Source organism: Dermochelys coriacea, chromosome 2 (genome assembly GCF_009764565.3).
Source record: "Dermochelys coriacea isolate rDerCor1 chromosome 2, rDerCor1.pri.v4, whole genome shotgun sequence".
Lineage (NCBI taxonomy): Eukaryota > Metazoa > Chordata > Testudines > Dermochelyidae > Dermochelys > Dermochelys coriacea.
The window spans coordinates 231,549,210-231,577,070 of NC_050069.1; the positions used below are offsets into that span (position 1 = coordinate 231,549,210).

A 27,861-nucleotide genomic window follows, 5' to 3' on the forward strand; every position below is an offset into this window, starting at 1 on the left:
ACAGATGCTGTTACGTGTAAGAAATGGACTGATTTCTTGCTTGCTTCTGCCAGTTCAATTAAGGGCTGTAATTTAGTTTTTTCCGATATTAGCTTCATATTTTGATATATAATGCCAGAAAAGTAGGTCACTGCAGTCTTTTTAAAAATCACCTTTGTCTTCAAGGATTTTTAAAGTGCATATAAAACTTAAGTAAATAGTAAACTGAACTAATAAGAGCTATAACATTTTGGTCACATAAAACTATATAATTCATGTCTATATGTTAATGTATGACTTCTCATTAAAGAAATCTGTGTGAGGGGAAAGGAAAGTCATGCATTTATCTGGTGTTTCATAAGAGAAAATGTAAGCTCTATTTATACTTTTCTGTATTATTCCCCTCAAAGACAATATAGATTTCTTTCATTAATAACAAAGGCCCTTATCTTTTCCTCCTCATGTTAAAAGGCACACAGGGGCCAGGGTTTATGGTAGAAGATGCAAAGGTTCTAGTCACCTACATTCATTTGGAAGGGATATAAACCCTCGTGCTTCAGGGCATAAGACAACTTCTAATAAATGGGAGATTTCCCCATAGACAGGTTACGCCGGAACTGCCTGCTACAAGGTTTCTTGTACCTACCTCTGAAGCAGCTGGTGCTGGCCACTGTCAGAGTCACAGAACTAAACAAGATAGAACTCTGTTCACAATAGCGCAGTTCCTGTATTCTCCTGCTGGCAGGGCCACCAGTGCTCCTAGAAGACAAGGGTCCTCAGGACTCATTGGTGGATTGATAGTCCTTTATTCACTCAAACTGTCACTAAAGTCCAAAGAGAGTTTTGCCTTGATAAGGGATGAGCAAGGATAGAAGGGTTTCTTCCATTATTGATATTACTGAAGAATAACTAGAACTTCTTTCATTTACATGGTAATTTCTTCCTAAAAGAAGCCAAATAGTTTTATAAATTTAACTTATAAATTTTAATTTTAATAAACCTTATATAGAGAGATCATTTCACCATTACTGATATGCAGCCACCTTTGGGGTGAAAAGCACAAGCATTTAATAGTGCACAGCAATGGGGACAAGAAATGAAGAGTACCTTTACCCTCTTCAATTCAGGGTGTATGTATGTAGTCAGAATACAACTCCATGAGCTGGAATTTTGCCAAGATACTGGAATTAGCAACAATGTTTTTATGAAAAATATCATGGGAACTTTAATAAGTACAAATGATCAGGACCTTCATTTAATGTCTCATCTGGTCAATGGTGCTGTTCCCTAACATTATACTGGGGGGACTGGTTCAGTTCTTCTGCAAAATAAAAAGAGTGACATTAACATTTCTGCAGCATCTAATTCCCTCCTTGCCACATACACACACAAAGTACAAAAAAAAGTACAAAGTACAAAGTACACAAAGTATGCATCCGATGAAGTGAGCTGTAGCTCACAAAAGCTTATGCTCTAATAAATTTGTTAGTCTCTAAGGTGCCACAAGTACTCCTTTTCTTTTTGCGAATACAGACTAACACGGCTGCTACTCTGAAACCTGACACAAAGTACTGACTCAAGCAGCAGTATGGAAATCCATGTTGTACCTGAATTGATCCTTATTATTGTCATGTAATGAATGAGCATTAGAATGCAAAATCTTTAGTCACTGTATTAAAACATACCCCTAAAAATAAATCTTAATACCAAAACTAGATTATCTCACTAATACTCAATGGAGATAAAAACAACAGGGTGTTTTCTAAAAGTATTAGTAATGCAATGCTATGCAATGCTTAATATACCTATGTTATGATTCAACTAGTAAAACTTTATAATTTTAATTAGCTCTATGTGTTATGAAGGGCACATATATGCAGCACAAATACAGACTTCATTGCAATACTACCGCAAACTCTGGCTGTTAACTTCCTAACTTTGTCCCAAACAGGCAAGTAGAAAGCCATGATGTAATGGATGTGGTTTAATTAGGCTGCAATTTTATTCATGTAACCTATCTGAAAGTACCCAGCTATAAATCATACAGTGGGCAGGTCTTCATTCCTGCCTCACTTGTTTCTACCTATCTGGGAAAGCTGCCTTCCCAATTTGTCTCAGACTGTTGCTGGGATCCTGCTGCCCTCCCCTCATTTGAGGGTAAAGGCAGGCTGGGGAAAAAGGGAGGGGCTATCTCCCTACCGTACCAGATGTTAGGAGCCCAGCTTCATTCCAGCTTCTGAGTAAGGCTTTATAAGTTCCATTAGCCCTGTATGTTAAGAAGGACACACACACACACACAGCACAAATATAGACCTCACTGCAAATATCCAGCTTCCTAACTTCTACTGCCTCTTAAAGAGTTAGCACATGCCCTCTTTGAATACTCAATAGCAGTGAATGCCAGCTGCTGGTAATAGTTTTAGCACTAAAAAGTCTTGATTGAGAAATATGCTATATACATATTTAGATATGATAATGGGCCAGACCCTCAGGTGATGTAAACTGGCTTCCGTGGAAACTACACTGACTCACAGCAGCTGAGGTTCTGGCCCATTGAAATGTGGAAGTGAAGATGAGGTATAAGGTTTTCATCAATAAACAAAAACTTCATTATCTTTTATTTTAAAAGATTTCACCAGGACAGTACAAATGGAAAATGCAACTTTTCTTCGGGATCCACTTTTCATTTTTTTTAAAGTTCATGATTCCATGTCATTTAAAAAGTCCTGCAAATCCGCATTTAACCTGAGCATCAGACTCAGTTACTCGTATCTATATTTAGTAACCACATATTCTTTCCCACATAGGCTTGCTTCTCTGCCAGTGAGCTTGTGAAGATATTTTTACAAAACAGTCCTTCATCCATTTCTAAGGAACATTTCAAGCAAATCAGCCCGGCGATCATTCAGCAACTACTGAGCTGTTCTTGTCAGTTTACAGAATCCAAGCAAACAAAGCTGCCACCAACAACTCTGGAAAGTGAGTTATGTTGTCATTGTACCGTATTGCATTGTGCTAATTCAGGTGAAGGGTTGCAGGAGTTTAGCTTTCTGGAGCCTTTGTATTCATTAGTAACTAAAAAACAAAACACCCAGATGTTTATACACTAAAGAATTTCACAGTGTGCATGCTACACAGTACTATACAATGAGAAGTTCTGGGATCCAGCTCCCAGTAGCTATTTCTCTCTCTTATCAAAAGAACTTTCATTTGGGCTGATTTTTCTTCCTCCTTAGATGCTTGTCAAAGATACAGACAGTAGGTATAATGGCTATCATGCCGTGGGAGGCCCTCCCAGTAGTAGAGACGGAGGCCTACTTTGCCCCTATGTTTCTCCAGTTTTACACTGGTATAACTTTATTGGTTTCAGCTGGTATGCTGAGGCTTAAAACTGCAATGATGAATCAGGCCTCAGTGCTGTAACATCTGTTATTTTACACCATGATGTGCTGAATTAGTGGTGCTAAGATGCTCTCCAGAAAGTAAATGTGTATGAAAGTTGCTGATTTTCACTCTGTGAAATTTTCACAGCAAAAGTAAAGGTTTTTGTGAGATGTTGTTGTGAAAATAAAAATAGCAGCTTTTCAGGCTCATCTATTGTCCTGTGCCCAGCAAAAATGAGCTCCAGGCTTTGCACACCTTAGCCTGTAGAAAGAAATCAGTTAGAAAAATTTCTCAGGGCACATATCAATCCACTCAGTACCTATGTCTATTGTATTGTGCCTTACTCATCTGGTAAGCTCCACTGGGGGCTAATAAATGTTCCCCATGCATCCTTCCAGCCAGTCATCTGTCTGGGATAGACTGAACTACAATTGTTAGTCAAGATGGTCAAGGATGCAACCCCATCCTGTGGGTGTCCCTAAAGCTCTAATTGCCAGAAACTAGGACAGGATGACAGGGAATAGTTCACTAAATAATGGCCCTATTCTGTTCATTCCCTCAAAACATCTGGCACTGGCTGCTGTCGGAAGACAGGATACCAGGCTAGATGGACTGCTGATCTGAGTCAGTACGGCCGTTCTTAGGTTCTTAAACTGGATTAATTAGGCTGCTGATGGGAATGGACTGAACCACAGTTCCACATTGCACATTTGTACTGTCAGCGTGCATTGATTAAACAACATGGTAGCTCATTGGCTGGAAGGAGGTTTGTGGACATCCCACTAGTACTCAAAGGAGACAAGAACCTACAAAGTAGCAAGAGGTACTGAGACTCCCCAAAAAGAGTTATTTATTTTCTTCAAGCCCCTGTTACTGTAGTGTCTCACAGTCTTTCAAGTATTTATCCTCAAAACATCTCCACGAGGTAGTGAAGTACTACCATCCACATTTTACAGCTGGGATACCAAGGCACAGAGGGGCTACCTGACTTGCTATGGCCACACAGGAAGTCTTTCACACAGCTGGGAATTGAACAAGAATCTTTTACAACTCAGGAGAACATCCGAACCACCAGACCATCCTTCCTCCTCTAATGGAGATCTCTTTGGAGTGAAAGAGACCATGTGTGAAAGATGAAGGCCTTTATGACCACATAGGTCTCTTTGCATGATTAAGGCCTACATTTGGGGAGTCTCCCAAAAGAGAAGACAGGCAAATGACCTGATATAAGATAAAAGTAGACTAATGACCTGAACCTAGGACTGGGAGTTTCATTCCCAGATTTTTCTGTTAGTTGCTGGTTGGTCTTGGGTAAGTCATTGAGGCCTAAGTTTTCAAAAGTGTCTGCTAATGTAGTGTTTGGGTGTGTAACTGGTGTTACACAGGATCTGAGGTGCTGAGCACTCACAGCTCCTGATGCGTGAAAAAAAAACTTGATGCACCAAAAATTAGTGGACCCCTTTGAATAGTTTGTCTTTAATTTCTTTGCGTCCGTTCCCCATCTTGTGACTTACCTACCTCAGAAGGGGGAAAGGTGTGGTATGAATTAGTTAGTTCATTTTGTACAGCAGCTTGAAAATGTAAGCACAAACATGTGAGTAACCTCCCAATCACTCTGTTGAATTCGGAAAAGCAGGCTATCACTCCTGATTGCATCCCTAAAGGAAGTGTGTCCATACTACACAACAAATACAATTTGGAACAGTAGGCATGGTGTGTTTACAGGAGGCCTATGACCTGTCTACTAAGAGAATATTTATCTCTTTAAGGCATGAAATCCAGTGGATTGGGCTATTTACCGGCAGGTCCTTGGGCAATTAATGTTTTACAGACCTTGAACCCCCTCTTCCTTCTGTTATGCTGCCTGTCCCTTATATATAGCAAGAAAATGTGGTACAACTCAAGAATTTCCCTCCTGTTTATTCACACAGCTCACAATATAGGGCCTCAAGTAATTAGACACTGAATTGTTAAAGCTGGACTTGGTTTTATTTTGATTCCTTTTCCTCAGAGTATGGCTACAGCACTGTTGCAGTTTTACTTATTACTATTGGATCCATGTTTGGTACAACCCTCATTTTCTTCAGCTCCTGTCAAGAAATCTACACACTCATTTTACAGCTATTTGTGGGTTTAGCTGTTGGGACCCTCTCTGGAGATGCTCTGCTACATCTTATTCCACAGGTAACATGCCTGTTTGTATTTTCAAAATGAAGTATATATATATATATATATATATATATATATATATATATAAATAATATAAAGAAATGTGTATCTAGTGAAGCTGCATTCCTTTGATTCTCCCACAACACTGATTGACAGGAGATCAGGTGCTCTCATCTTTAAAAAATAAAGCCGTCCATGAGATCTGAGAACCAGAGGGCCAATATTCTAGTTACACTAGGGGCTCTGTAAAATCAGAAAGAGATTTCAGGTTGGGAAATAAAGAAGCAGAAGCCAAAGAATGATGAATGCTGAAGAAACACAGGTACTGTTTTAATACATAGGTACTGTACTTAGTAATTAAAAGAAATGGGGGGTGGAGGGTCCTCAGAAAATATATGATAAACAGGTAAGACAGGTCTAGCTCTAGGTTTGTGTGGGGCTTTGTGTGAAGCCAATGGATAAGGTCTCAGGAATGCTTCAGTAACACACTCAACTGGGCTAGGGAACAATCAGGAGCAGGATGGTAGATAGTTGGCTTGTGATCTCTTGTCAGTGGCAGGTGCCAGCGACTTTTCTGAGCTGGTGGAGTCAGGGAGGCTGTATTGCCAGGCCTCCTTCCTCCCCTCCCGGGGTTGTTGGAACGGAGTTCTGTAGCACAGAACCCACAGAAAACACAGGGCCTTATGCAAGCTGTACACTCCAGATATGCTTAAGGCAGGTCATGTAAGGAAAACTGATTTAGGAGAATGCTGTTCAAAGATTTTCATGAGCATCAGCAGCCCCAGCCCCAAGTTGTTCTAAAGTTCCACGGGCTTTCAGAGACATATGGCCCTGCTGTTATGAACTGCAATAAAAACACCTCAGTGGTAGGATTTTCCTTTAAATTTACAACATATATTTTACATACATGACAATGTAAAAGAAAAGACAAGCCTTTGATTAGTTATTCATTTGGTTTTGCTGCTTTTTCTTTGCATTGTACAACTCAAAATAAGTAACTGAAGGGTTCTAACAAAAGGGGGTTTAACAATTTCATTTACTTGATAAGTTGGACAAAACACACTTCTGATGCTTCTCCATCTTAAAATGTTAATTCTGATTTAAGAAATAGTAAAAGTTCTTTGAGGTAGTCCATATAACTAAAAATGGGAAAGACAATCAAAACCAGTAATATTTCTGGAACTAGAGCTGGAGAAATTTTCAAAAGCACCAAAGGGATTTAGGAGCACCAGTCTCATTGAAAGTCAGTAGAATTTGTGCTCCAAAATCCCATGTGTGCTTCTGAAATTCAGTTATTATGTTCTTTCCCAGCATAGAAACTGGAGCAAAGACCATGAGCAGAAGGGTTAATTGATTATTTTCTGTATGAATTTGACTTTCGAAGATGATCCGAACAATTTTTTAAACTGTAAAAGTCTAAACAAAATATACAAAGGAAAATCCTCTTGTCAATACAATTAAATCTGCCTCCAGAAATAATATTACTTTTACTGGCAAGACATGACAGAAGCATAATGGAGGCCATTAATAATGAATTTCATTAATCTATACTGGTTTTCCAGTACAGCAACTTAAAAATACAATTAAAGTCTTGAGAGTGGTAATTAAAGGAAAGTTGAGGGATAAAGCTATTAGAGCTTACTCTAGCAAAAGTCAAAACAATGTTTCCCCTTTTATTTCACCTCTTTATCTAGATTCTTGGTTTACATACGCATGAAGCTCAGGAGACGGAACACATCTATGAAGGGAAAGAATATGTTTGGAAAATGTTGGGAATGATTGGAGGAATTCATGGATTTTTTCTCATAGAAAAATGTTTCTTTCTTTTGGTATCACCAAGTGATCAGGTAGAACTTTCTTTTTACCCCTTTTTAAATCCTTTTTGTTTTTGAGATTATAAACTGCACAATACATTTTTAAAAGTTTTTGGAAAAATAATTGCCTTGTTTACAAGTGAAATGAAGCATAAACTGCCTCTTCCCAAATTGCTCCCATCAGACTGATTTTGCTTTGTACGTACCATTTTGTTTTGGTGCATAGGTTTGATGTGTTTAACTGTAAAAAGACCAGTTATTTTAATTATTGTATTCTATAAGCAGATTTCCGTGGCTAGCATGAGAACATGCAAAAAGCATGTCTCTCTATGAAAGAGTAATGAGAATTTCTTTACCTAAGCACTGTTTGAAGAGCTCAAAGACTCACATGTTATCCAAGGCTTTTTTAAATCACACTTTAAAGAATTATACTTTAAAATTTACCAAATTGCTTATAATTTTCTACCCCAAAGTATTTTGAAAATTAGTATAAATGTTGAGCTCCGTAGACTCATGCATTATACTAGTACTGTCTCCTTGTTGGCTGCTATGCTCTCAGTAATTCTATTATTTTATCTCAGTGTGCTTTGTGAAAATGTCATTAGGTACCAGGATATAATGTAGCACAAAATGTGATGCTTCATTAAGTCTCTGAGTATGGGCATTTGCTGCTGCTGTTTTACAAAGGATGTTTAATCACAGGCCTAATGCAGATATCTGGGTCCCAATCCTGTATTCTTCATGCACCCAAAATACCTACTACTTTTGAGGAATACAGGATTGAGCCATACAAATTATGTAAAATGAATGGAATGTGAATATTTTGCTAACTATGCTATTATGTGGGTTTGCTTTTAAGATGTTAAGAGCAAAGTTGAAATCTACTATATAAAGAATAGTGAATAAAGAGAAAGGGACTTTATAATTTTTTTACAAGACTTTAATAAACCCATTCAGTTGAGGGCCATCTGAACACTAAACATTAAATAATTTGTTTATCTCAGCTTGTAACTCTAAGCTTCAGCTTAAAAAAAATAATTTCCTATAATACCCTCTGGTTCTCACATATTTTTCTGGTTCAGTTTGCAGTTTTCTGAGCTGAAAAGGCATTAGCAAATGTTTATCACAGCTAGCATTTTTTTCAATTGTTTTTATTCTCAAGTCAACAACTTTCATAGGTCAAATAAAAGCTAAATCTGAACATGAAACTGACAGAGGCTGCACCAGTTTTCATCTGGCTTCAGAACTAATTGCAAAGCATCTTCATCCAGCAGGGCCTTTCATTAGTTAATGGGCACTTGGGGCATTCCCATGATCTTCCAGTGGAATCTGAATTAAATGACCACTCAGGCAGAGGCAAATCTACTTCCACCATACAGTTGGTAGGTTACTGATATGAAATGCTTTATTGACTTGATTTCCTTCTTTCTCTGTGTCTCAAAAAATAAACCTAATTAACTTCATAACCAAATAGTATTTTTCAGTGTTTATTGATTTTTTCCTTACTCCATGACTTCAAAAAAGAATGTATTGTCAGAAATCTGTACATTTGTTAGACCACAATAAGCATTTTCAGACATAATTTATTCACAAATATTTACAAAGCCAATCTATAGATATATCTCAGGTTGATGTAATAAACTTCCTTATACATCATTTGCCCAGTAGATTTTTAAAACATCTGCTGTCTTCCTCGTTTTCCAATGTAAATCACATCTCAAAGGAGCCAGATCCTTCAGTCCTTATGCCAGAAATATTCCCTTCAATCTTCAAGTTGGAGTAAGGACTGCAAGATAGTGTCCAAAGAGATTACATTACATGTATAATTAGTTACCAGCTGAAAACTTGGACTATATGCAGTCATTTTTCCATTAACATGAATAATATGTAAACAAAACCAGATGGGCTGAAAATAGTGCTTTCCTGTTAGAAATTGTGTAGGTTCCCATTTGATCTATGGAGAGTGCCCAAGCAAGATGTTTGTTGGATAGATACACACACACATACTCAACTACTTAAATTGATATGTTTTAGCATTTTTGCGAGCACAGTTTGTTCTTCATATTATATGTAGTTTCAGGATATGCTAATTGTAGTCTTGTTATTTTAGTCAGAGAATCTCAAACTTTCCCATATTATGGTCCACATCTTAATGAAGAGATGGTTATCAACAAGAGCCATATGAACTGCTATTGGTTCACAGAACACAGTTTGGGAACTGCTGACTAAATGCCTGTAAGCAGACCAGTGAAGATAATTTACTAAATGTTGACCAGTATGGTCACTTCCTGTTTCTTCATTAAGTAATTAATCATTCCTTTCAGCTGGCAAACTGCAAGATCATCCTAAAGTTACACATTGATCATATGAACTAATGTGGCTTGGCTTTTTTGGATGAGAGCTCCCCATTTTTTCAGGATCATATGGGTAACAATGAGACAAAACACTGGCTGACTGTGGGGAGATATTAGAAAGACTGGGACTTTTCAGCTTGAAAAAGAGATGACTAAGGGGGAGATATGATCAAGGTCTATAAATCATGAATGGTCTGGATAAGGGAGTATTATTTACCCTTGGGGTCAACTCCTCTGTCTAGACAAAGTCTGACAAAGCAAAGGAGACACCATGCCACAGTGAAGGAGACATATATCACTTCTCACTAATCATTTTATCTCCCCTTTTATTGTTTTTTGGAAGGGGTCAGGATGCTATAGCAGTGACTGTGAATGCTCATGAAATAAAACTTGCTGTGCTACAATTCTGATATAATTAATGAATTGGATACGAGGGAGTTTTCTGTTTGCATCTCAAACAGCCCAACTGGCACATTTTGAGGGATAGAAGGGGGAAATGGGAAGGAAAGAAGTATGTGAGGAAGGGCTAGAAGAGGGAATAGAGTACTAAAATCAGGGACTTTTGTTACCTGATCATGTGTGCACATTGTTGCTACCTACTGTCTCAATATCCAGATGGCCAAGTATCTTAATATCTGCCTGGTTGCTACATATTTGTTTTCATCTCCTCAAGTCTTGCAATTTCACAGAGAAACTAATAAGAATATCTTAGGCCTGGCCTACACCTAAAACTTTCTACATCACTCAGGAGTGTGAAAAATTTATATGCTTCATGTGATGCTGTAGCATGTATCTTATCTTAGTGTAGATAATCCCTTAGTTATGGACTCCAATCTTCACCATTTTTCTTTCAAGATCCTGTAGCTGCATACCCAGCCGTGCAATACAACAAAACCATTATCCCATGAGAAATTGTACCAAAATGCTGAATTATAACTTAATCATTTTAAGCTCTGCATTTCCAGCTCAAAAGTTTGTTTCATCCCTGAAATGTGTTTTTCTCAAGGTACCACAATGCTACTGACTTGTTTTGGTTTGGGTCTGAACTAGACTGTAAGCTCCTGGGGGCAAGGACAATCCCTCTTGTGTGTGGAGTTCAGTAAATAATTCTAATGATAATAATGGTATATATTGTAGATGGCAGCAGCTAACTTTTCCTTTAATGAACAGTGAATCTATTTAAATTTTTACTGTTTAATAACAGCAGATTGAAACAACCCCTCTATGCTGATCTTTCCTTTTAATTAGAGAAGTCCCGAAGACTCTGAGTCTGAAGTTCCTCCAGACTGCAAGGCAACAAGCAGAAAGAGTAAGTATTGATAAAAGGATTAAACAAGCAGCATGAAAAACCTTAAGGCCTGAGATGGAATTGAAAGTGTGGAACTGGCTCAGCTCTGTGTTTTCTATGTATTATGTCACCACATCTGATTCTGCCTGGCTACATAATTAAATCTCTGCTTAAAGACCTGTTTCCAGCCAACCAGACCCATAATTGTAAAGTTCATTAATCTTATACTGTCCTTGCTTCAACGTTTGTTTACCCACTCTTGCAAACTACTTGACTGAAATCTTTTACTTAAAGGGAAACGCTCATATACTTACCACCAAACATCTTTTTTATAATTGTAGACCTTGCTTGGGCCTTTCCTTATTGCAAAGATATTGAAATTGTCATCGCTTCTCATTTTCTGGCTCTCTCGCCACACTATAATTTCCCTTCTGACTCTTTCTGTCTCCTTTATGGTAATGAAATCCTGGTTATTAAAATCAGTGGTGACATGTTCCTTATATGGGACTCTGGGCTCATAATACTTCTCAACCTATCAGTACCTTTAGACTGAACTGATATCCCATTAAATAATTTTAAAATAGTTTTTACTTCTCTTCTCTGCTTTTCCTTATTTTAAAAAAATAAGAAAAAATGATGTGGACCTAATTCTGCTCTTGATTGCACTCATGTAACCATGTTGAATTCAACAGAGCAGCAGGAGTGCAACAGGGAAATAGCATCTTACCTAAAATCTATATATTTATCTTATTCTACTCCCCTTTGTCTAGTGGCAATTAATTTCAGGACATGACCCTGAATTCTTGGTAGTCTCACTGTCTTCTGCCAGCCCTTCAGTGTTATTCTCTACTACTGTGGAATTCATTTCCATTTCAGGACATAGATCTCATTTTTGGAAAACTGGATTTCCATTGCTTGAATCTGACCTTTCCTTAAGCATGCAATCTAGCCCCAGTTTCACTGTCTCTATCTACTCCATCTGTCATTGGTTCAGTGCTGTTCAGTCATCACTCTCTACTAATCATCTAAAACATATTCCACACAAGGTCAAGATTAGCTGCTCCAAGTACAGTATGCCTGTATTTGGGAAAATTTCCCAATTATCTCTTTATCAGTATTCTCTGTTTGATTTCATGTTTTGGTCATAACTATCAATTCTCCTCTGCATTAGAAGTTTAGGAGTAATACTTGATTAAAAGTATGTTTTGAAAAATAATTAACTTTCAAAGGTTTTGTACTGATTTTTTTCATCATGATCCCTTCTGTCAATATCAACAACCATTATTATTGCTTTGTAGTTGTATTTCCTGATTCACATTAGACTAATCAGAAGTCCTATAGGCACTTAGCGTTAGCCCTGAAAACATTGAATTAGAGCCCTATGCATGAGCAAATGTAAGGGTTAAACCATTACCTTGTTAGTCAGAACTTCAGAAGTGTGATCTATAGTAGAAATGCTACCGGTAGCTCTATGAAAATTAAAGAGCAATAATCCCTTGTTTTATATGAAGAATCAATTGAAATTTGCAAGTTAAATGCAAGGTTGTTCAAAGAAGAAGAATTTGGATCCAAATACTCCTCTTTAAGAGGTACTATAAGACGTTTTACAGTCCCAGCAGTAAAGTGCATTGACATAGTTGCTAATAACATGATTTAGATTTAAAATAGAACTAAAACAAATGAGGTTAAAAGCACTCCAATTTTTTCGTGTATGTATTTACTTAAATTTCAGTCAAGTGTGTTCACATAGATTAAATTGGCACAAGCTTTAAAATGCCTAGCACTTCATAAAATTAACCTGACTCCCATTTTATATTATAGATAATAGGCTGGAATGAATTCCAGACATTATAATATGTTTTTTTCAACAACTGTTACTTAAATAAAACAGGCTAATAACATCTTGTGCTGAGCCACAATTTCACCCTAGCCAGTGCATATTACAAATCACAAACTTAATGTATTGCAGCAATATGTTATTTTGATGTAATTCTTGTCCAGCACTATTGAGTATAAACTGCCTATAGTGTTTAGAAAGAGCTATGCAAGCTGGGGACAGCCACGTCTGGCTCTGTGAGCTGGCAGGAAAATCTACCAAGCCTGCCAGTATTACTGAATCCACAGAGCTTCCAGGCAACTGGAGAGGATTTTCTGAATACAGTTGTAAGACTTTATTTTCTCTGTGTTTTCTTTTATAATAGTTTTGAAGGCTTCAGCTCTAGCCAGTTTACATAAGAAAAACATCTCTCCCATCTCCTTAAGAACAGTCTCCTCTTCAAAAATGTCACTGCAGTAAAACCTTATAATAACAACATTCAGCAGGGTCTGTGGAATGCCACATTACGTCCCCAAGTTGTCATGCTGTAGCTGGGTTGGGGGAGGAGAGTCAGGAAATAGATGAGTTTATAGGGGCAAACCCTGCCACTGCCTTGACAGCTATAGAGGCAAACCTTGGCAGTGGGACTGAATCAGTAGACAGGTTTCAGAGTAGCAGCCATGTTAATCTGTATTTGCAAAAAGAAAAGGAGTACTTGTGGCACCTTAAAGACTAACAAATTTATTTGAGCATAAGCTTTCGTGAGTAACAGCTCACTTTATCGGATGCATTCGATGAAGTGAGCTGTAGCTCACGAAAGCTTATGCTCAAATAAATTTGTTAGTCTCTAAGGTGCCACAAGTACTCCTTTTCTTTTTGTGAATCAGTAGAGTTCCACTCTATGTTCAGAGTGGAGGGGCAGTAGGCATGATTCCTCGGAGGCATGCAGGTAAGCATTGTAGTCAGTTGGGCAAAATGGATGTACCAAGGGAGGTGCAGGACTTGGGGAGCCAAGTATGGGTTGCAAAATCCACTCTCTGCTGAGCTGGAGTAACCTCCATGTAGTAGTTCTGCAGCTGCTCTGCAGCTTGAGGAGATGGTTCCTTCCCTCATCCATCTGCTCAGCATGCAACCCAGCTACTTGGGCCACGTTCTGGGAATTTGCCCAATATTGCTTAACTGTATTTCAGCGTGCAAGCTACAAGATCACTTGTTTTCAGTGCCCCATCACACACAAGCAACATGAGCTTCAATGCTAAAGGGAGGTCATGGAAAAATAGTGGAAAGAAAAACAGCTATCTGTATTCATGACTGATGTTACAGACAGGAGTGCTATGAATGAACAAAACAACTATTAATTGATTAGAGCAAAGGTTAGAATTGAGTATGATGTGACACTATATCAGTGATGATGATTTGAGATTGATTATGTTTTGGATTCCACCTCCTCTGAAATACTATGCTTAAAGATGAGAACATGGAAACATAATTTTTCCCCTGTTGACAACACTAAAAAAATCATTTACATGAGGCCTGGCAAGGATAAGGCCATGCAGATGCACTTCTCAGTCTGTTGATGGCCTCATGAGCATAGTCCAGCCTCATCAGCTAGGCCACCTTATGGATTGCTCTGTCTGACTGACTGAGGAAGCTAGCAGATCTGTCTTAAACTCAGTGGCAGTGGTAGCTCACAGGCTACTCAATTCACATGCCTGCAGATTCTCTGCCTCCATGAGCTAATCTTGCTCCAAGACCTGCTTCTGCCCTGCCCATAGCCTTGACCCTGCCCTGCACCTGGCCTTGTTTCAGTCCTGTTCCTGCCTTGCACTCACCTTGGAACCAGCCTTGCTTATGTCTTCCCTGACTCCAGGTAATCTGGTTCTGACCCTTGGCTCTGATTCTGTCTTGACCTTTGGCTCTGGCATTTGGAGTCTGACTATGGTTCTGATCATGATTCTGACTCTATCTTGAACATTGGTTCTGGCATTTTGGACTCCAACTTTTGCTCCAACCACTCTACCAGACTGCCTAAGAGCTGGTCTCTTGACAAGGCCAAATTCTTCTCTTACTTATAGATGTGCAACTCTCTGATCCCCAGTGTATAAACACCTACCTTTCAAGACAGAAACTATCTGAGTTGGGAGAGGGGAGGGGGAATATGAGCTTTAGCAGCACAGAGTGAGGTTTATGAGCCACAGTGAAGGTAAATTATTCAACTGGACTCAGACCAACTTTTTGTCTCAACAGTCTACCTACTAGAAAAGATCCAAAGGAAGCTACTTCCTAGTGTTTGCTTCTCTGAACTATTCTATTAACTATTTTCTTATGCTGAAAATCTTGAAACCACTGTAATAAGAACAAATTGGATAGGCTTTTATAGTCCTCTGCTTGTCTTGGCTTTTTGCAACACAAAAACTTTAGTTCATTGGGGAACAAATGTTTGTAGGAATCCTAAAGCCTAGGAAGACATGGTTTTCTTTTTACTCTTGACTTTGTTCCCTAGGCAAAGGAATTAGTTTGTTGGCAACAATGGTTTTGGTGGGTGACAGTCTTCACAATTTTGCTGATGGCCTGGTAATAGGAGCAGCATTTTCATCCTCAACAGAAACGGGTGTTACCACGACGATTGCTATCTTATGCCATGAAATTCCCCATGAAATGGGTAAGCAAATATAGATACACATTTTTCCTAACTGGCTCAAGTAAAGGAGCTATGGCTCTGTGTTTCTGGATTTACAGATACATTTAAGGCTAGATCCTGCCCTGTTCTAACACGAGTGCAGTGGGTGGATGGGGTAAAGAGGGTATGTAGCTCCCTTTGTCCCATCCCCTGCATAAGCAGAAGAACAGGAGCTCTCCCTAGTGCTTGGTTACTGCTCCAAACCACACCCCCAAGCATGTATGGTCTGTCAGCTGGTGAGGATGGGGTTGGCACATCCAGTTTATATGCTAGGGTTTGTAGAACAATTTTTCCTGCATGTCATTTTTGATTGAAGCACTCTTGACATCACTCTGCTCCCTGCCCCTCACAGGATCGTTCCCTAATTGGGCACGGGATGTTCTTTCCACTACAAGTTACATTTGTTTCACTGCAGCCCAAAGGAAAGGAAAGAGTAAGTAAGGACAGTATAAGCCCTGATCCTTAAAGTCCTTTCATAGTGCACAGCAGTGATCCCAACGATCAAGAGCAAGTGTGAATGGAGACTATGCATGGGCACATAAGCATAATCCTCCATACGGTGGAATTGTCCTCTGTTCCCTTATTCTCAAGCAAAAAAAGTGGTGAGATGTGGATGCAAAATGGGCATGTCTGAGGAAATATGGGGTTAAATGAGACACTTAACAACTCCCTCCACACATTGGTCTTACTCCTGCCATTAGGAGTAACCTAATGTGACCAGACAGCAGTGCTTTCAATATTGAGGATGCGTTCCTGGCATTGCATATGTATGCGCAACACTCCACTTCTGTACTGTGGAGAATCAAACCCTTATTGAACAAAATATCTGGTACCAGTGATGACAAATAATTGAACAGTTTTTCTAGCAGATAGCTCTTTCAGATCTTCTTTCTATGTGTAGTTCAAAAGCTTGTGTCTTTCACCAAGAGAAGTTGGTCCAATAATAGACATTACCTCACCCAGCTTCTCTAACTAGCAGACAGGCCAGCAAGATAAAATAGAAGTTTCATTGGACCTAAACTTTCCCTTTTTCTTCATTGTTTCCTCATACTACATCTTTTCAGAAGTTTGAGGCTATGCATCGCATTGCATTCACACACACACACACATATATATATGGTGGTAGGTGGATCAGAACTTTGTATTTGTTTCTTTTCTTATGGATTTACAACTCAAATGTTGGATGTATGAATAACTTACCAAGACCTAAGTGTGTGTGTCTGGGGATTCCTGGAAAACAGGCAGGTTTATAAAAACAAAAACATCTGAAAAAAATACTGAATAGCTGATACTGATATCAGACCAACTGGCATAGTGGAATTACACCAGTGTAAAACTGGTGTGAGATCAGAATCTGGTGCTCAGATACTTGTGCTATGTATTTGTCATGTAGTGGGTTCTTCTACAAGAGAAGCATCCTGAGGGCTGATTCTGATCCAATTTAGACCAAGGAAGAAATTTAGGAGTAACTCCACTGAAAACTACGGCATGACAGAAGTGTAAAACCTGAGCTGCTGAGATCAGATTCAGCCATTGTGTTTCTCTTTCTGACATACAGCATCTGTAAGTAAAGCCCATGTTACAGACATAATCACATGATTTCTATGGGAAATTTCCCAACCAAGAAAGATTTAGAAACTCCGGGAAAGCATGTGACTTCACGTTTGCATGTATCCAAGTGTCACAGAACATTGAGAACTAGTGGAGAGTCCTCCCTGTATACCGTATGCTATCTTTAGGAGAAACTGAACAAATATGACTGGATATGTAACTTTCTACTAGCTACACGGATTTACAATAATTTCTACAGAAATGTAAGGGCAATCCTCCAGCATCCAATACAGTGTGTGTGTGTGTGTGTAATTTTATCTAAACTATTATCATTGATGTCTTACTGCCTTCCATGTAATCTTGAAAATGCTTTATCAACTAAATAATATCTTTTTCCCCTCTATTTTCTCTATGCAGGTGATTTTGCTGTGTTGTTAAGTACAGGGCTCTCCACAAAAATTGCATTATTAATGAATTTTATAAGTGCCCTAACTGCCTTCATAGGGCTTTATATTGGCCTTTCGGTATCAACTGACTCCTGTGTTCAGAACTGGATTTTTACTGTCACAGCCGGAATGTTCTTGTATTTATCTTTAGCAGAAATGGTGAGCACTGCAGTCTCTTCTGTTACATTTTCCTTTTGAGAACAGTCATGTCATAAATGAATATAAGAAAGGACTGTAAGTTTTTTGGGCAAGAATGGTTTTCTACTCTGTGTTTGTACAATGCCTTGCTGTAATAAGACCCCATTTATGGTTGGTGCATAGCCACTAATGTACTAAACATGATAAATAAGAAAAAGGGAAAAATAAAGGCTATAAAGAGTAAGAAATGAGATGAAATTGAGGGATCTACATTTCATAGTTCAGGAAAGAGTACAGAATAGTTCTAATTCTGGTTCAAAATTTGAACCGAAGTGTTTTAAGTATTAAGATCCAGGGCTTTTGGTTAATGGTGGGATGGAAATTGTTGAAATCATGGTGGAATTCCGCAAGGGCTTCTTTTCCATGGGTCCAGATGATGAAGATATCATCAATGACAATTTCCATCCCACCATCAACCTCAGCCTGGACCAGTCCACAAAGAGATCCACTTCCTGGACACTACGGTGCTAATAAGCGATCGTCACATAAACACCACCCTATACCGGAAACCTACTGACTGCTATTCTTACCTACATGCCTCCAGCTTTCATCCAGACCACACCACACGATCCATTATCTACAGCCACGCTCTACGATACAACCACATTTGCTCCAACCCCTCAGACAGAGACAAACACCTACAAGATCTCTATCAAGCATTCTTACAACTACAATACCCACCTGCTGAAGTGAAGAAACAGATTGACAGAGCCAGAAGAGTACCCAGAAGTCACCTACTACAAGACAGGCCCAACAAAGAAAATAACAGAACACCACTAGCCATCACCTTCAACCCCCAGCTAAAACCTCTCCAGCGCATCATCAAGGATCTACAACCTATCCTGAAGGACGACCCATCACTCTCACAGATCTTGGGAGACAGGCCAGTCCTTGCTTACAGACAGCCCCCCAACTTGAAGCAAATACCAGCAACCACACACTACACAACAGAACCACTAACCCAGGAACCTATCCTTGCAACAAAGCCCATTGCCAACTGTGTCTACATATCTGTTCAGGGGACACCATCATAGGGCCTAATCACATCAGCCACACTATCAGAGGCTCATTTACCTGCGCATCTACCAATGTGATATATGCCATTATGTGCCAGCAATGACCCTCTGCCATGTACATTGGTCAAACTGGACAGTCTCTACGTAAAAGAATAAATGGACACAAATCAGACGTCAAGAATTATAACGTTCAAAAACCAGTCGGAGAACACTTCAATTTCTCTGGTCACTTAATTACAGACCTAAAAGTGGTAATTTTTCAACAAAAAAACTTCAAAAACAGACTCCAACGAGAGACTGCTGGATTGGAATTAATTTGCAAACTGGATACAATTAACTTAGGCTTGAATAGAGACTGGGAGTGGATGGGTCATTACACAAAGTAAAACTATTTCCCCACCCCCCACTGTTCCTCAGACGTTCTTCTCAACTGCTGGAAATGGCCCACCTTGATTATCACTAGGAAAGGTTTTCTCTCCCCTCCCCCCCCTCCCCCCCACTCTCCTGCTGGTAATAGCTCACCTTAAGTGATCACTCTGGTTACAGTGTGTATGGTAACATCCATTGTTTCATGTTCTCTATGTATATAAATCTCCCCACTGTATTTTCCACTGAATGCATCCGATGAAGTGAGCTGTAGCTCACGAAAGCTTACGCTCAAATAAATTTGTTAGTCTCTAAGGTGCCACAAGTACTCCTTTTCTTTATCCTCAGTATTGTGATTTGAGAGATCATGTAGGGTGTGTAGATAGCTTTTAGTCCGATACAAAGGCACCAAATGTTTAGCATCTGATCTAAACCTTATGGACAAAAATATAAAAGGTAATTTTAAAAGCATAGTTCATGGATTATGCTTTTAATTTATGTACCCACTAAAGGTTAAGTCAATAGGAATTTTGCCAATAATTTCAGTGGGAGAAGGATTGGTCCCTATATATAGTACAGAAACAAAATAATAAAAACTGCTTTATTCCCATAAAAAAGAAACACTAATCTTACCAAGTATTTCCTTCCATGAAGTTTCTTTAAAAATATTGAGAAGTTAACACATTTTGGATCCTCATTTGGTAATTCTCTCTAATGTTGGTAAAAGGTTCACGATGATAGAATTAGATCAATTGAAGTATTTCACTTTGAATAGTTGTGATAACATACAGTGTGTGCTACAGATTTGCAACTATATTCAGAAACTCAGGATTTAAGTCTTTTTTTTATAAGAAGTTTGTCAAGTTTTCCCATAAGACTTTTTTTCCCAGAGATGAATATATCTGGCTCTCATTCTGGTATCTTATTCTTTTTTTAGCTTCCTGAAATGACTCACATTCAGACACGACGACCCTGGTTGATGTTTCTCCTACAGAACCTTGGATTACTATTAGGTTGGCTTTCCCTCTTTCTTTTAGCTATATATGAACAGAAAATTAAAATATAATGTTTCTACTAGAAATCTCTAAATATCAGTCATGAATTTGTGTAGCATTATTTCCATTTTTTCATGCCTGGTATAGTCATTTATAAGTTAAGTCAGTGGGATTTTTGTATCTAAAGTTACGTAGGTAACAATTTCACTTTATTAACTTATTGTTCAGATTTTATAATTTTTTTAAAAACATTAATGTTTAGATTGTTTTATTTGTTATTGAGTTTACCAAAACTCTTATGATCACACTCACAGGAGCTTCTCATTAGTTTATTGAGTCCATTCTAGTTAAATGTTTCAAGTGATCTCTGCTACTCTGATTGAAGAAAAGAGTACAAGTTTTTATATACAGTAATCCAACTGAAAAGGAACATCGTTGAAGAGTTTGAAGCATAAAATCTTGTTACCTCTTTATGCCAAGAATAAATTTCTATGAAACTGAAAAGTATACGCAAGCTGATTTACTGAGTTAAATATCACACAATCTCATTCTAATACAATGTGCTGATGTACTGACAAAGTTTTGCGTCTTGTTTTGCTGGCCCTCTGTCGCACAGGAAACAATGGCAAACAAGTGTTAAAGCCTGTGACAATATTAGAACACAGTTGAGCAATGTCAGAATAACCACTCGTGTCTGCATTGATCGTGTATGTTATGCATATTGGCATTTATGGAAGCCAATCAGATAATTAGATAATGTCATCAGTCAGAAAGTAGTTTATTCATACAAATACAATATGCTTTAAATGAAAATCTGTTCCTACTGTCTGAAGTGTACATTGATCCAGCAACCCTCTCTCACTCGAGTGGTTTTATGCAAATAGCCCCTATTGACTTCAGTGGGATTATTCCCCTCAGTAGACCATTCACTTAATCTGCAGAATCAGGCCCTAAACAAATTTTGACAATAACGGACTGACTCTGAGGTGCTGTGTGACTTCAATGAGGTATTTTATCATTAAACTCTGTAATTTATTTGGCATAAGGATTCCCTCCCCTATTTAATTTCTTTTCAGTAAACTAAATCACAGACTTGCTCTTTGATACAAACTGCTTATTTCTCTTATTTGCTGAAAGAGGGAGAGCCAGTTACTGAACAAATTATATTCTGTGTACAACCAAATGCACAACTTTCTTCTTTTCTCTGTTTTAGGTACTCATACAGCCCCCATTACCATAGTACTGGAGTTCTCCCAGTCTTTCATGTATTTATTCAAACATCTCTGAAGTAGGAAAGTACTGTTATCCTCACTTTACAGATGGGAAACTGAGGTAAAGGGGGGCTAAGGAGAAGATTTGTAAAGGTATTTTAGGCTACTAGGGATGCAGATAGGCACCAAATGGGATTTTCGAAAGCACCCATGTGCCTAACTGCCATTGATTTCAATAACTGTTAAGTATCTATGCACTCTTGAAAATTCTGCTGGGAATTTATCTACATCTTTAGGGGCCTAAATATCTTTTAAAAATCTGGCCCTGAGTGACCTACCCAAGTTCACACAGGAAGTCTTTGTCAGTGCAGGGAACAGCACCCAGGTGTCCTGACTCCCATGCTAGCTCCTGAACCACTTGTGCTCAAGGGACATAAGATTCTGATGCTCCCTATTCTGTTACATTAACTTTGAGAGATTCCAGTTTCATTGAGAAGCTGTGAGTGATGGCTCTCTGTCCCAAGTTTACATTTTCTAGGAGTTTGTGTTTAATTTTCATAAGGTGAGATTTCAAAAAATAGATCTCTCAATATTTCATCTGCTAGTGATGGACCTGAGTCACTTCATGACCTTCAACAGACAGTCAATTCAAGCAGTTGCAGGACACCACTGGAGGTAAGAAAATATATTCTTGTTTCAGGAAGGGCAAGTGAATATTGGAAACATTTGTTATTTCAAAGAGCAGAGCTACTGCATTTTGAGTATGTTGCATGCAGGCTGAACAAGATTTTGCATCATCGTTTGAAGTTGAATATTGAAATGTTTTTCTACCTGTTGTCAAAAAGTTTCTGGAAAGAACAAGGTTTATATTTTTGTAGTATATTTTCCAAAATAAAATAATAGTATTTGCTTAAGTACTTGTGTGTGCTAGCAAGATTTGTGATTATAAATGTACCTGCACTTGCTTAGAAAATATACTCTTTTGACTTAAAAAAAAAAAAGTCAAATACCCTGGTCTCACTGAACAACCAGACATATTTACACACCCTCTATCAAACACAAAATCTGATTTGTCAGAATACTGGATAGCCACCTGGTATAGTCACTCAGATTCTATGACTGTGATATTTTCAGCAGATGAACAATCCAGTCACCAATTCTCACAACTGTTGACTGTATCACAAGCCTACAGAAGAGGATTTGGATACCTGTAGTACTCAAGACAGCTGATCTACCTCAACATTTTCATTAAGGCTGATCTTTCAGTGATAATCCTATTGCACCAAAGGAGACTTCAATGGATTTCAGGAAACACTGAAGATGAAGTATTACTATGATGTAGAATGCTAAACTGTGGTTTAAAAAAAGATACTTTTCCCTTGATCATGATTAATATACTGGGTAGATTGATAGGAATTTGCCACATAGACATCTACAGTAAGTCACTCTCATCAAAAAAAGAACCATTCATATTACTCTACTCTTATCTTTTTTTTGTCAAGGTGACCTCCAAGAACTGAAAAAAAAAAACAAAACAAGAGAATCCTGTTTCACCTCCGTTGAAGGGAGAGTATAAAGCTACTGTGGAACTGAATTCATTCTTTTCTTACACAAGAGATGGAGACTTTGTTTTGTCTGGCTCAAATTCTGCAGACCTTACTCAAAGACAATGTTTATTGTCTTTAATGGGCTCGATACTGAAGTCCTTAGATAGTTCTTTCTGAAACAAAACTCCAATTGAATTCAAGGGTCAGATTCTTCTCTATTACTCCCACTTTAAACTGACAGAGACTAGATTCTTCCCCCTTGACTTCTGTCAAAACATCTATCAAGGCAAATCCCAAGTATATACTGCAGAATGTTATCACTTGTAGTCCTTAAATCAAGACTGCATAGTTTTCTAAAAGATGCACAATTGCTCAAACAAAAGTTATGGACTTGATGCAGAAATTACTGGATGAGGTTCTGTAGCCTGTGTTATGCAGGAGATCAGACTAGATGATCACAGTGATCACATCTGCCCTTAAAATTCAAGAATCTATAAATCTACTAACTTTGTTAGCAGAAAAGGGTTAATATTTCTTTTGTTCTTCCATACATTCTCAGTTTTCAGCCATTTTTAGTATGAAACACAAGAGAGGATCTCTCTCTCACACATACACACCCCGCCCCTCCGCACACACACAGAGAATATCTGTTTGGTAGAATTGTTTTTCCTGGAAGTTACATGGCAGAAGAACTCATAAAAAGTAGTTCCAGTTCCAAGCTCTCGGGTCTTCTAAGTGTTGGAGGGTTGACCCTGTTCATCCGTTCTTGTTTATGCTATGCATTACTCACTGGCTTCTAAGATAAATACTACCTTCCTTACAGCAGCTTTCTTAATGCCTTTGGAACATTTCTGGAGTCTGTCCTTAAGTGTTAAACACCACCATCTATTCCATCACTGAACTTTGTGGCTTAAACATGAACTTGGCATCTCTCCAGTGATAGAATAATGTACCAACTTGGCCTATAATGTAAGAAACAGGGTTAATTTTGATATTGTAATCCAGCAGTAATACATACAAATAGGCTGACATATCTCAGTTTTGCCACTCATTCTTAGGAAGACTGTAATGACTTTAATAGGGTTGAGTGTTCTTGGGCCTAGGAACCAATGTGCAGCAGTTTTATATCAAAGGCAGAATAGAGCTGAGAACTTTATAATAAAGATGGGATGTACTTTTTGTCCAGTGTCATTAGTTTTCATTACTTTACTGTAACCCTCTCATCCCTTCCTCTCATCTTAAAAAGAACCTGCTTCCTATTTTGAATGTATTCTTGTGTTATCTATAGCCAGATGTCTAAGAAAAGATTACACAATGTCTTTAACCAAAACAAGAAAATGAAGTTTAGTTCAACAGGAAAATTAATTACCCTAGATCCTCAAAGTATTTAGGGACTTAACTTCCATTGAAATCAGTGGTAGTTGGAAGCTGAAATGCCTTTCAAGATCTGGACCTTTGCACCTATCTCCTGCCTGGGGGCACAAAGGAGACCAAAGGTGTAAAAAGCCTCTTCCTCAGATAAATACAGTAAGAGGTGTAGCTAAGTACCTTACATAGATTTCATAAGATGTAGGGAAGTAGCCTAGATGACCTACTGTGAGACTCTTCGAGACTTTTAATAATGAACACCTCACCATACCAAATGCTGTGTACTCTCTCCAGGTGGATTCTAAATACTTCAGTAAAGGCACATAGAAATCATAAATCAGATTTTGTTCTTCAAAAGATCTTGCAGGAAACTAGTTAGTGTGCTTATTTCAAGTATTTGGCTACTAGAGAGTGCCTGAGACTCCTGAATAGATCTATCCGTAGAACCAGATGCTTGTTGATGTTGTGTGAGAAAGTGCTTGAATCTTCACTCTTGCCAAAATATTACCAGAAAGTCAGGAACATTACTATTGTGTATGCTTACTGCTCTGAAAGCAAAGGTGTGTTTTACAAAATACCAACAAGCACTGCTGTCAGTATAACATTTAGGACCTGTCTAGAGGATGATTTAGTGCTCAGCAAGCCTGTGTGCGAATCTAAAATGCACAAGCCTGCACACTAAGTGGCCATGTGGACCCTGCTGCTGCATGTTCAAAGCGCCATAGTAATATGGTGGTGTTTCAAACACAGTTTAAAACAGCAGTAGATCAAAGCACACTATGGAACTTTTAGTGAACAGCAGCAGGGTCCATATAGCCACTTAGTGTGTGCCAGGCTTGGGTGCTATACACTAACACCGTGACTTGCTGCACACTAACGCACTAAATAGAAATGTCCAGTCTACTGTTATTTTCCTGGTGGTGCCAGTTACATACCTTGGGCTGGATTTCCCAATACATTGCAACTTTTGTAGTCATTTACATAATTGCAAACTGAATGCACAGTGTAAAGTACTACAAAATCATTTTGCTCTAACTTTGCACAAGTGGAAATGGTTTCACAAGGAGTAAGGTACTGGAGAATCAGGCCCCTTTTGTAAACTACTGGAACAATGAGTACAAATGGCAATGTATTCTAAATTGCACAGTTTTACCATTATGTGATAGTGCAAAGGAAGTCTCATCCTACTTACTTACTTACAGGCAGAAAGGACAAAATCAGAGTATGGAAGGATAAGGTGTGTAACCAGCCAGAACAAAGATGTGCCAAGGAAAAATCTTTAAGCATATTGTGATAGTACAATTGGCCACAAAGAAAATACTGTAGCAAGAATATGTTAAATAAATCTGCCCTTCCTCATTTAATTCATTTCCAGCAGCATACACAAAATTTCTGCCAGTGCTGCTAAAAAAAATCTCCTGTCTGACCAAGTACCATTTCAATATTTTAATTATTATGAAACAGGCCCTTTTATAACACTGAAATGAAAGACATTTATTGACAATATGATCCACATGTTCATAGCCATGTATTTTGGAAAATACATATTCATGCCTGATGTAACCATAATTTTGTGAATATTATTTGTATTTAGTAATTAGAGATGGAAAACACCTTCTCAGAGATATAGTTCTTCCCCCAGCACCTCCTAATACTACTAAATAAATAAAACCACTTTTTAATATGCCATTTTGTACTTGCAATTAGTAAGAAAAAATATGCCATTTCTCTAGACAGCAGAGTGTCTTACTGTCTAGCATAATGGTGTCTGGCATTATAAGAGTGGAGTGAGAAAGTACATGCCTAGCTGTTGTAAATTATTTACTGGTGTGTGGTATTTTAACATAAATTCTAAATTTAGAGCTATGTCTTTAGAATAAGATATCATGGGATCCTCTTAAGGTGAAATCAAGTGAGTTTTACTTTTCGGTTTCGGGGTTTTTTAACCCCCAAAAATTCACTATGTGTTGAGTTTCACTATAAGTGGGGAAAAACTATCCTGAAAAAGATCTCCTTCCAGCAGTGGTGGCAAGACCATTCTTCCTCACTTCTTGAGTTTGTGCTGACAGCTGTTGATGAGTTCAGGCAACATCTGAAAGAACAGTTCTTTGCTCCCATGGAGAATAGCTATAGCAAGAGCAATTCCTGTTCACATCTTGCTGGTAACACGTGAAATAAGGCCTTGTCTACACACAAAACAAGCCCCAGTTTAACTAAAATTGAGTTTAAAAATTGGCACCCCATTCACACCCTTCACATGACTGCAAAAATATTTGTACAAAATATGCCTTGTGAAGTATCATAGGAAAGCTAACAACACACAGGTTATTAATATCATTCTAAAATGCATGTGTTAATGTTATATGTGAAGTTATTAATTCTCTCTGTATTGTATTACTAGAACATGCTTAAGACCAGATAGCCTAGCTTAGGTAATGGTAAACAGGTCTGTCCTAGATAAAAAGGTCTGTCCTAGACCAAGGAATGTGAGTTTACCTCAATTGACATGTTTGCAGTAAATACAATCATCATGCTAAACCTTCAGGGTTTAGCCTGATCCTGAACTTGAGGGACAGAGAATAAACATGGCTCCTGCACTCCAGAGACTGAATCCCCAGGAGGCCTTCTTGACTTGTAAAACAAAGGCAATCCTGCTGGGAATATGAGGAATAGAGAGAAACTCCATCTTTATCCTTTACCTAGGAGACAAGGAAACCAAGTGATTTGATCTCTGTGAGGGGTCCTGGCCAGGCTGGCCAGTAAAAATCGGGTAATGAGACTGTGAATGAAAGAAACCATCTTGTAAAATAACTCTATCTTGCTAGATTAAGTTCTAGACTTTTAAGTGCATGTTTTCACTTTTATTTGCTTGTAACCATCTCTACCTTTATCTCTTTTTCTTGGTATCATTTAATCCATGCCCGTTGTTAATAAACTTGTTTTGCTTTCATTATAAATCATCAGTGCTGTGTAAGTTCAGTAAACTGTGTGCTTCTAGAAAGCTAACAGGTTGGAGTGTTTTACTGTCTCTGTAAAGGCAGTGAACCTAACACTTTCTCTGTGAAGGTCCAGTGAGAGGGACTGGTCCCTGCAGTAGGACAATTCTGGGGAAAATTTGGGGCTGGAAGGGTACTAAGGTCAGCCTACAAGAAGCAACCAGGTTGGGCAAAGCCAGGGTAAGGTCAACTTGTGGGCTGCTGGCAAGTTGTTTGGATCAGAGCCCTGGAACAAACCTGCACAGCCTCAAGACAACCAGGGTTACAAGGCAGACTGTGACTGATCCCCCATACCAGCCTGTATGATCGCCAAAAAATCACAAAAGTGAGCTTGTGCAAACCTCTTTGTTGATACTCTTAAATCAATTTAGTGTTGTGTGTAAAGAGGATCAACACAAGAAGCTAGGGATTCTTTCTCTCCCACTATAGACTCTAGATTGTGGGGAAAGGTACTTTTCAAACCATGAATTTGCTGTTTGATTTAGGTAACCTTATCAATCATGTTAATTATGGTAGTGCCTAAGGGCCAGCCGAGAATGGGGCCTCATTGTGCTAGGCCCTGTGCAAACACAGAGAAGTAGATGGTCCCTGCCCTGAGAAGCTTAGAATCTAAATAGACAAGATGGACAGGGTGGGGGAAGGAGTAAAACACACAAGTAGAGTGAACAATGCTATGACAGCAA

At 38.4% G+C, this 27,861-nt stretch overlaps 1 protein-coding gene across 7 annotated transcripts in view; it reads left to right on the forward strand.

The window, feature by feature from the left end:
• The window catches only part of SLC39A12 (solute carrier family 39 member 12), a 39,791-nt gene extending 16,887 nt beyond the window's left edge, over nucleotides 1–22,904 (forward strand). Inside the window, exons 6-15 of one of the 7 annotated variants that reach the window (XM_043509398.1) lie at nucleotides 2,787–2,958; nucleotides 5,375–5,547; nucleotides 7,227–7,379; nucleotides 8,618–8,728; nucleotides 10,949–11,009; nucleotides 15,308–15,466; nucleotides 17,453–17,640; nucleotides 19,999–20,074; nucleotides 21,873–21,942; nucleotides 22,770–22,904. In XM_043509398.1, the coding sequence (XP_043365333.1) occupies nucleotides 2,787–2,958; nucleotides 5,375–5,547; nucleotides 7,227–7,379; nucleotides 8,618–8,728; nucleotides 10,949–11,009; nucleotides 15,308–15,466; nucleotides 17,453–17,640; nucleotides 19,999–20,074; nucleotides 21,873–21,942; nucleotides 22,770–22,773 (1,167 nt within the window). In that variant the 3' untranslated portion in view covers nucleotides 22,774–22,904. Of the gene's footprint in view, nucleotides 1–2,786; nucleotides 2,959–5,374; nucleotides 5,548–7,226; nucleotides 7,380–8,617; nucleotides 8,729–10,948; nucleotides 11,010–15,307; nucleotides 15,467–17,452; nucleotides 17,641–19,998; nucleotides 21,995–22,769 lie in introns of those variants that run through there. The other 6 variants (XM_043509399.1, XM_043509400.1, XM_038391068.2 and 3 more) reach the window with 6 other exon arrangements.
• The last annotated feature ends 4,957 nt before the right edge of the window (nucleotides 22,905–27,861 follow it).